At 42.7% G+C, this 10569-nt stretch overlaps 1 protein-coding gene across 1 annotated transcript in view; it reads left to right on the top strand.

The window, feature by feature from the left end:
* Positions 1–10382, top strand: part of LOC143295243 (zinc metalloproteinase-disintegrin-like protein F1) — a 21653-nt gene extending 11271 nt beyond the window's left edge. Inside the window, exons 8-12 of the mRNA XM_076606823.1 lie at positions 3197–3300; positions 5402–5530; positions 6638–6766; positions 9101–9153; positions 9966–10382. Of these exons, the coding sequence (XP_076462938.1) occupies positions 3197–3300; positions 5402–5530; positions 6638–6766; positions 9101–9153; positions 9966–9985 (435 nt within the window). The 3' untranslated portion in view covers positions 9986–10382. The remainder of the gene's footprint in view (positions 1–3196; positions 3301–5401; positions 5531–6637; positions 6767–9100; positions 9154–9965) is intronic.
* The last annotated feature ends 187 nt before the right edge of the window (positions 10383–10569 follow it).

Genomic DNA, 10569 nt, shown 5'->3' with positions numbered 1-10569 from the left:
TTTTGATACCAGAGCAATGCCTTGGCGCAGAGCTCAGTGAGTTAAAAGAATAGTTTGTGTTTGATTTTGTTTGGGATTATATGCTGTGCTTGGTTTTGATGTTTGGTGTCCGTGCTCTGTGTGTGGGTGTGTTATGTGTACATTTGTGTGTACATGTGTGTGTGTGTGTGTGTGTGTGTGTGTGTGTGTGTGTGTGTGTGTGTGTGTGTTTCTTAGCATGTGGGTTTTTTTGGCGGTTTTTGTTTGTTTGTTTTTTTGGGTTTTTTTGTTCGTGGGCTGCGACACCCACATTCACTCACATGCATGGGTGGGCGTTTGCATGTATGACTATTTTTGTCCCCGCCGTTTTGGCAGTCACACTCTGTTTTTGGGGAGGATGCGTACACACACACACACACACACAAAAAAAAGAAAAATGTCGCACAGTCAGATGTTCACACAGTAACAGACTGACTGAACAAAAACAAATATATATGTGTGTTTGTCTCCATTATATACAACTCTCCTTCACTGAAATCCAAGTTCCTCGTGCAAGTCATCACTTCAAGCCCCATCATCTCTTCATACCCATTCTATGTGAGTTGCTTGAGGAAAGTTCTGCACGTCAGCTGGAAGGAGCACTTCCCTGACACAGTGCAGAGATCCTTCAGAGATCTGGGATGGAAGACATTCATGCTTTACCCATGAGGTCTCAGATCTGGTGGACCAGACATGCTGTCGGCTTGACTGATGATGAGCGCCTCACCAAGAGACTGTTCTACAGAGAGCTTTGTAGAGGAAAACACTCCCATGGGGGCCAGAAGAGGCACTACAAAGACTCCTTGAAGACCTCCCTTAAGTGCTTTGGCATTGAACCAAACACATGGGAAGTACTAGTCTCTGATCACTCAGCATGGCACAACTGCGTCCAGTCTAGTGTCACTACTTATGGGGATCAGAGGATTGGCAGCGCCATTCTTAAACACCAGCAAGGCAAGGAGGAAGCGTTTAACCTATCTACACCTGGGGCCGTATTCAAGAGTTAGACAAATTCATTTTGCCTTCAGGCAGGTTATCTTTGACATGGTTGGCACCCGCGGGTACAGTTTACCTTGAAGGATAAGCTATCTTCGAATTCAAGACACACGTGGTTCGCTCAGACAGCTAGCTAACCCATCATCTTTTTTATAAAAATCCCAATGATTCCCGTCTGTGCATGCTCTTAGTTTCACTTCTCATCCCACCACAGCTCGGAACATTGTCGAGAGAGTTAGCAAAACACATGCTATCCGTTAAGCACGTCTGTTTTCCCTTTAAAAAAATAACGAAAAGAAAAATGCTGCAAAAGGATCCGCCATATTTACCTCTGCTTCGTGGGCAGTCACCCTTGGCAGGTAGTAAGGTTAAATTGCCTTCGCGTTTGTAGACACACGGGTAGACTCTTGCTTTCATGAATACTGGATATTGCTTACCCTCGGGCAGTTTGCCTTGCCTCAGGCAGATTACCCGCAGGTACACATTTACCCTCAGGCACGATGTTCTCTTGAATACGGCCCTTGGACAGCACCAGCTACACCCCTGTCAGCAGTGCCACAGACACCTCAGGGCCCGGACTGGACTTATCAGCCATTTACAGACCAACCCAGTGTGTAGCTCATGCTCATCTTCGCTCACAAAGGAGAAACCACAACATGATAATTTCTGCATATGTGAGCTGCAGCTCCTACATTCACATACATACATGTGCAAGTGGGCTTGCTCATTTTGTTGTGTTTTAACTTTTATCATTAACCCTTTCACCGCCAAACTCGCATTTATGCACAGGCGTGGTAGAGGATCCATGTCACTGAAAGGTGACCATTCATTGGTCTGTTATCCATGAACCTACTGCTCTTAATGTTCGGTGGTAGGATAGGCCATATTTTCTCTACATCGCAGGGGAAATCCCCAGCTATGCTTAGTCACTGTCTTTCCTGTGTTTATATCACAAGGGAATTTTGTACTCTAAATTGACTGGCGGTGAAAGGGTTAAGGCAGTCATTCTCCATTTCAAAGGTGTTTATGCTGGGTGTGTGTGTGTTTCCATCACCCACTAAATGCTGATATATCAATACTTGTATTTGATCTTCTGCATTGCATTGTGTATATACAACATGAAAAGGATCAAGGCACTGGCATGTTTGCGCATGGTTGGGAGTTAGGAAAAACCGATGTCCTCTCTTAAACCACCAGGTGTAGGAGTTAGGAAAAAAAATTATGTCCACCTTTAAACCACCAGGTGTAGGAGTTAGGAAAAAACAATGTCCACCCTTAAACCACCAGGTGTAGGAGTTAGGAAAAAAAATTATGTCCACCTTTAAACCACCAGGTGTAGGAGTTAGGAAAAAACAATGTCCACCCTTAAACCACCAGGTGTAGGAGTTAGGAAAAAACAATGTCCTCCCTTAAACCACCAGGTGTAGGAGTTAGGAAAAAAAACAATGTCCTCCCTTAAACCACCAGGTATAGGAGTTAGGAAAAACCGATGTCCTCTCTTAAGCCACCAGGTATAGGAGTTAGGAAAAACCGATATCCACCCTTAAACCACCAGGTGTATGAGTTAGGGGGAAAAAATGTCCGCCATGAAACCAGCAGATGTGGGAGACGGGAAAAACCAGTATCCACCCTTAAACATCCAGAGAGATGCCAATAAGTTGAATAACCGTATTTGAATCAAGGTTTGAAAGTCTAACGCTGAAACCACTTGGCTAATTCACCCATATCATACAAAATCATACACGAATTTTGAATGTGCCTATATGTGGCTGAACGCAAAATTGTGTCTTGTTTCTGTCTGTCCTGTTTTGTTTTGTTTTTTTCTCCTGGACTGTTGTGTTTGTAGGGCTGATCATATTTGTTAAAGTATGTGTGTTTTTGTCTGTCCGTTTTCTCTCTCCTGGACTTATTTGTGGGTAGGGCTGATAATCTTTTGGACTATTTTGTGTGTGAAGGGCTGGTAATCTTTTGGACTATTTTGTGTGTGAAGGGCTGATCATATTTTGGACTATTTTGTGTGTGAAGGGCTGATCATATTTTCTAAAGTATGTGTGTTTCTGTCTGTCCATTTTCTCTCTCCTGGAATGTTTTTTTTTTGTGTGTGTGTGTGTAGGGCTAATCATATTTAATTATTAAAGTATGTGTGTTTGTGTCTGTTCCATTTTTCCCACTCCTGGTGTAGGAATGGTACAAGGCACAGCCCCATGAAAAGATGGGCGCCCGGCTGAATGAGATCTGTAACCCTACATCACACTGGACCTGTGATCAGATCAGTCTCCACACCGGGTGAGCACATGCACGCACGCACTGTCTTGCACGCGCACGCGCACACTCACACTCACACGCACACGCAGAGTATGTTTACTGGTCTTCATTTATAACCTGGTTGCATTGTGATACATGAGTGTTCAAAGTTCTTAGAGCTTGGTGTCTGACCAAGGATAGGTGCTGTTTAAGTAAGTATCCATAACAATGTCAAAAACGCCAAGAGTTCGGGGATACGTGCTACAATAAGTACCCATGTCAATCAGTGTCAAGTGTTAAAAGTGCATGAGCTTGGTCTCTGACCAAGAATAGGCTCTTTAAATGTTTTCAGTAATAATAATAATAATAACCAGTACCTCCATGATTGCAATGCATGGTAAATGACAATGGTAATGTTATGTAAATAATAATAATAATGACAATAATAATGTACATTTTATTTGTATGGCACCCTTTCTTTCTAGGAGTTCAGGGCGCTTCATGAAGGAAAAGGTTGCAAATTACATGAACCATTCATGGCCACTCTTTCTCCCTCCCCCTCTCCCCCACCCCCTCACTCTTCCTTTCTCATTCGTCATGCGTACAAAGAGATCTGACAGGCATGGGGTGGTGTCGGAGAAGAATAAACTGAAAGCGCTTACAGATGGGTTTTTAGAAAGGATTAGTATTTAGTGAAGAGCAAAAGGCACAGATGGAGTCAGATGAATGGATACAATGTGGAAGGTTGTTCCAGATATGAGGAGCAGCAAAGAGGAAAGAACGTTCACCACAGGTTCTTGTATTGACATGGGGAATTTTCAGGCAACAATCCGAGGAAGAGCGGAGAGTTGTTGAGGGAGTGTAACCAGTGATGAGATCAGAGCGTGTTCGTGTGGTTACCAATATAGATAGCCCCTGAGGATGTGGGTTCAAATCCCGCTCGCGCCCTTGATCCCACGTTTCACTGGGAAATCAAACTGAGCGTCTCATCATTCGACGATAAACCAAGGCCCCGTGTGCAGCAAGCACTTGGCGCACTGAAAAAGAACCCATGGCAACGAGAGTGTTGTCCTCTGGCATAATCCTGCAGAAGGAACTAACTCTGATAGGTACACGAATATATAAGCATGCGCTCAGGGCCTGGCTACGTGCGTTGGGTTTTGCTGCTGGTCAGGCATCTGTCTAGTAGATGTGGTGCAGCATATATGGATTTGTCCGAAAGCATGACGCCTCCTTGAGAAACTGAATCTCAAAGTGGTATAAATATACAAGCATGCATTCAAGGCCTGACTAAAGTCTATGCGCACTGGGTTATGCTGCTGGTCAGGCATCTTCCTAGCAGAACTGGTGTAGCGTACATATGTAGATTTGTCCGAACGCAGCGACGCCTCCTTGAGAATCTGAACGTGAAAGTGGTGTGTGTGTGTGTGTGTGTGTGTGTGTGTGTGTGTGTGTGTGGTTTTAAATTATATGCAATTTATTTGCTTTTTTTAATTTTTTTTTTAAAGACATTGCAATACCTAATTGTCTTAACACGCGCGTATGTGTGGATGTGTGGTTTGTTTTTCGTCTTCCGTCAGCTACTGTAGTTCCTATTTGACTTGTTTTACTGAATGCCTTTCACGGTGCGCATATGCTTTTTCTTGTTTGTTTGCTTGTTTGTTGGTGTTTACGATGAGCCTTTGATTGCACATGTTGATTTACATGTGGATCAGTAAAGTGTGTTTGAACTGAATTGAATGATGGGCGCAATAGCCGAGCGGTTAAAGCGCTGGACTTTCAATCTGAGGGCCCTGGGTTCAAATCTCGGTAAAGGCACCTGGTGGGTACAGCGTTTTTTTCCGATCTCCTAGGTCAACATATGTGCAGACCCGACTGTCCCTGAACCCCCTTCGTGTGTATACGCAAGCATAAGCATGCGTACATTAAAGATCCTGTAATCCATGTCAGCATTCAGTGGGTTATGGAAACAAGAATATACCCAGCATGCACACACCCCAAAACGGAGTATGGCTGCCTACATGGCGGGGTAAAAATGGTCATACACGTAAAAACCCACTCGTGCACATGTGAGTTAACGTGGGAGTTGCAGCCTGCGAACGAAGAAGAAGAATTGAATTGAATTGAATTGAACTGGGTGCAGGCAGACGTCGGACCCACGCATCGTGGGCCTGGCATGGGTGGGGTTGGTGTGCAACCCCCGCAGAAGGTGCTCCTCCCTCCGCTCCTCAAACAGGAACTACATGGCCGAGCTCCACGAACTGGGACACACGTGAGTCATGACGATGATGACTGATAATGATGATGATGATCATGATCATGATAATGATATTATTACTACTTACTACTACTACTACTACCACTACTACTGCTGCTGTTGCTGCTGCTGCTGCTATTACCACTGCTGCTGCCACTAAGCCTACTACTGCTGCTGCTGCTACTACTGGTAATGATACTAATAACAATTATCATCATCATCATTATCATCATCATCAACTTCATAATAATTATAATCAGAAGAAGAAGAATCCATTTCATACAGCGCTCTTCCATGGAAAAATGCTCAATTATTGCTCAGTTATTGAAAATCCATTTTTACAGAATGCAGAATACTTTATTATCTCAATAAGAGAAATTCACGTGTGGTATATTTTGTGCCGCAAACAATACACGAAAATCACAGTCACTCAATGTAAACACATAAAAGACATGAAATGCTAAGTTGATGAGGACCTTTCGTACAATGATCACAGTTGTACATATGTAATGATCACATACTTTCACGGTCATTCATCATGAATACAAAAGGAACATGAAATGTATAAATACAAAGTTTGTGCTTATCAGTCAATCACAAATCAACCACTGCGATAAGTACAGTAAGAGAACAGATGAAAATATCAGAACAGTTTAAACAAAGATCTCCCAACAGACACGCACACACTCACGCACACACAACCACGTGCGCGCGCGCACACACACACACACACACACACACACACACACACACACACACAGAGGGGCCACTTTTAAAAATGCCAAGTTGTGTGTTAAAGTTTGTGAGTTATTTAAGAAATGAATCAACTGGGGTATAAAACTATTTTGTGCTCTAAAGGTTTTCAGTTTGGGAAATCGATAGCGTTTCCCAGTGAGTAAAAATTCGTAGTATTTTGAAAGAATATGGCTGTTATCACTTATGACCTTTGTTGATTTTTCATTCTCAGGCCATTTGTACAGCTCATTCAGAGGTTCTTGTTGGACCTCAACTATTTTGGTGGACACATTCACAATTTTGCTCAATATATTTCTTGTTCTTCACACTGTTTCAACGTTAACTGCCTGTCGTAACTGTCTCGCTGTCATGTCTCTGCCTGTCCAGTCTGGGTCTGAAACACGACGGTCAAGAACGCCGGTGTGTCAACGGAACTGATCCGGTGCACGGGTTCATGGGAGGTAACCGCTACCACTTCCGGGAATGCTACAAGGAAGTGCTGGCGACCTCCTTGGCGTGAGTAACGAAATTATATCTTCGTGGGTGTGTGTTTTGTTTTGTTTTTGGGGGGGGTTTTCTTTGTTTTTTTGTGAGCTGCTGTAAATGATGCTGGCTGTAAGCCAGTTATTTTTGTTTCAGTTGCTTGAAAACTTTCTTTGTCGTGAGTATTTATTGGTAAAGGTTCAATGAGTTTTCATCATATAACAAATAGTTTTCGTACCTCAGAATCCAAAAGCTGCAACTCGCTTGAATATTCTGGTGCTCTTTCACCACCTTCGTCAGCAAAACTGATACAGGAAAGCCTGGCCTCAGCCAGTACACTGGCCGGGAGCACCCTTCCAAGTTATGACAATCTTACAACTACATGATCAGGTGCCTGTGGCCAAGCAACTTGACAGTCTTACAACACCACAGTCAGGTGCCTCTGGCCAAGCAACTTGACAGGCTTATAACACCACAGTCAGGTGCCTGTATCCAAGCAACCTGACAGTCTTAAAACACCACAGTTGGGTGCCTGTGGCCAAGCAACTTAGTCTTGTCAATCTTACAACACCATGGTCAGGTGCCTGTGGCCAGGCAACTTGACAGTCTTACACACCACAGTTGGGCGCCTGTGGCCAGGCAACTTTGATCATAGACACTAGAATTCCCTTGAGATATTAGTATCTATGCTTTGATGCAGTGGTGAACTTGCTTCACTCACAGTCTGTCAAACCCAAGACTTTCCTGTATCCGTTTTACTGATGAAGGTGGAAAGAGGCCACCAAAATATTCAAGTGAGTCGCAACTTTTTTGATTCTGAGCAAAGTGAACTTTTTTGCAATGAGTGTTTGTTGAAAAAAGGATAATAATATGATAAAATGAATAAAGATGACAGCAGGCTAAGTAGCAAGTTTTAGTTGACAGAAAGTTTGAGATGATGTAGGTGTAGTTAGAAACCACCTGTGCCACCCCAGCATCCCACCACAACATAAGCACACATGAGTGGCACAAGAAAACTGTTTGAACCCTGAAAACAGGGGCCTGGAGCTTTGTTTCTTTATCAGCAAAGTGTCAAGGGAAAACCACATTAAAAGAACCTTATATGAACCAAAAATAAACTGACTGATTTAAAAATAAAATAAAAAAGACTCAGGAATCCGGCTCCATCCAGAAGAGTTCCACTCATGAAAACAGTTCACATTCCTTGGCAGTGTGATCTTCAGTGATGCCATCATGAGAACACTGAGCACTCACTGCTGGACAAAGGGGAACAACTCCAGCTGCCTGCAGAGTCATGTGCAGAAGAAGATGGACCACTCATTGTGACTGACTACGATAGTGCTGGTTACAGAGCCGTGATTCTCACTTCCCTCCTGTATGGATCAGATCCAGTGGCTTTGCTAAGACTACCCTCCAAGCAACTGCTGAGGGATGGAGATGGAGGGGAAGACAGAAAAAAAAAATGCCCAAGACATGCCACCTGAAAGAACACAGCAATGTTGGATTGACAACATTGCAGAATGGCCAGGAAAATCTTTTGCAAGAGACCCAGGCTTTGAAACACATCCAACAGACCTGGAGGAATCTGGTGTACAGTTTTCTGTGCTGCGCCCCAAATGCGTGTGCACTGAGTTAACGCAATCAGTCTTTGGGAGTTTACAGCTTTGGCAGGCTTCCATACCATACTGATACAGAAAAATGCAGAAAATGTCATTAAAGTGACTGATTTTTCCTCCAGACTGACATGTGCAGACACAACTCGAAATACTGTACAACAATATCCACATTTATTCCCCTCCACTCCAATGCATGAATGAGGGAGTGAATGTCCACATCTTGTTGTGAACAATCCTCATTCTGTCTTGAGGGGGAAAATTGTAGATATTGCCTGCTATACAAGTTAGTGCCTCTGCTTGCAGTCTATGCAAATGTCGGAACATGGAAACTGTTTCACTGAAACAGTTTTGACGCCTAAACATCACTTGTGGTGTGGACTTAGAGAGTTTAAAGAGAAGATGGATGAGAGGTTTGACTGCTGTACAGGAAGCAGATATATTCTCCAGTGATGTCTACACTCTGTCGTAGGTGTCATCGTCTTCTGCTGCGTTTGTGGACTGCAACTCCCATGTTCCCTTGTTTGTTCAGCCATTTGTACATGACGGTTTTTATCCCACAATATGGGCAGCCGTACTGAGTATTCAGGGTGTGCATGCTAGATATGTTCCTGTTTCCATAACCCACCAGATGCTGACATGGATTACAAGGTCCTTTAATTTTTTATTTCAAGGATTTACAGTTGAATTTGATTTCTGTCCCTCTGCTTTGTTTTTTCAGTGTCGCTTACTTTTCCCACCACTTTCTTTTCAGGAACCCCAGGAAGAAGTGCATTTTTACCGATGCCATCAACACCACCGACATAGGTATGCATTTCCTTTTTGCAGAATTTCTCAGTCACTTCTGTCTGTCTGATGAATTCTCCTCTCCCTCAGCAGATATGTGTGTGTGTGTGTGTGGTGTGTGTGTGTGTGTGTAAGCATGCATTTGTGCATCAGGTTAATCTTGTTTTATATTCAGAGATTTGTGTGTAATTTGTGCATACATCAGTTTGTTGTCGTCTATTTACATTCCATTCTGTGAGGCTTGTGTATCTAGAAAACTACATGCCTCTAGAAAACTGCATTAATTTCTATCTTGTGGAGATTCACTTTTTTTATATACTGTTTGATGGATTTTATTCCTCATACAGCAGTTCTTGTAGTAAATTTAGTAAGAATCACATGTTTCACAAAGGTTTTGCCTGTGTTCTAAATTGGTGGGCTTTTGGGGGGTAGTGGGGGCGGGGGGGGGGGGGGGGGGGGGGATTGGTCAGACAGACAGTGTTTACTGAATGTAATATACATTGATGATGAATTAATAGCTGCTTGTCCAGTTTTCTTTCATTTCTTTTATTGGTTTGCTTTTCTTTACTTTCCTTCCACTTTTTACAAGCCTTCCCTGTAAACTCACTTCTTCACACTAATGTAGAAACCACACCTACCCCCTTGTTCTCATTGTGTACTACTCATCTGTGTGTGAGAGTGTGTGTGTTGTCTGTGAATGTGTACAGTTGTGTGCGTGTTCTTGCATGTGTGCATGTGTGTATGTGTGTGTTAACCTTTTTTTTGTACAGTGCTTAAAGCCCTATCTAGAGAATAGGCTGTGTAAAAATTCATATTACTGTTATCATTTTCAGTGAAAGACTTCTCAGACTGAGCCACAGAATGGAGTGATGCCATCATGGGTATCCCAGATGAAGAGGAATAATCTGTGAAGTCTCTTGCCAGTCCAAGCTACCTACATCAACACAGCAACTGTTGATGCTCATCTGATTAGTTGTTGATGATTCCCGATTCTCACAGTGTGATTCTGGAAGTGGCTTTTGTTTTTCTTCTTTTTTGTCTTTCTTCTTTTTTTGTCTGCACTGATTCTTTCTTGCCAATACTGACGAAAGACTTTGTGGTGTTTAGTGTCTCAATACAGTCAGAGACTTTTCAACTTCAGTGTACTTTGATCCCGAGTCATGTTGTAAACAAGAAGCATTACATATGTTAAGGGGGGAAAAGCCTGTAACTCTTAAATGTCTTTGAAATAAAATTTTTCAATTACATAATTCATCTGTGAAAAAGGTCTTTCAATTGAAAATTTGGACTTTTTTTTTTTCTTTTTTTTTTTTTTTTTTTTTGTATTACTGTGATTTGTGTGTGTGTACATTCTTCTCTCCCTTTCCATGCTTGTGGTGAGTTGGTGCTGGTGGTAGGTGTTGATAGATTCATGAAAATTATTATATCCACTGTAGT

This window comes from Babylonia areolata, chromosome 20 (genome assembly GCF_041734735.1).
Source record: "Babylonia areolata isolate BAREFJ2019XMU chromosome 20, ASM4173473v1, whole genome shotgun sequence".
NCBI classification, from domain to species: Eukaryota; Metazoa; Mollusca; class Gastropoda; order Neogastropoda; family Buccinidae; genus Babylonia; species Babylonia areolata.
The sequence above is the reverse complement of the archived record's forward strand: the minus strand, read 5'-3'. Positions and strand labels throughout refer to the sequence as shown.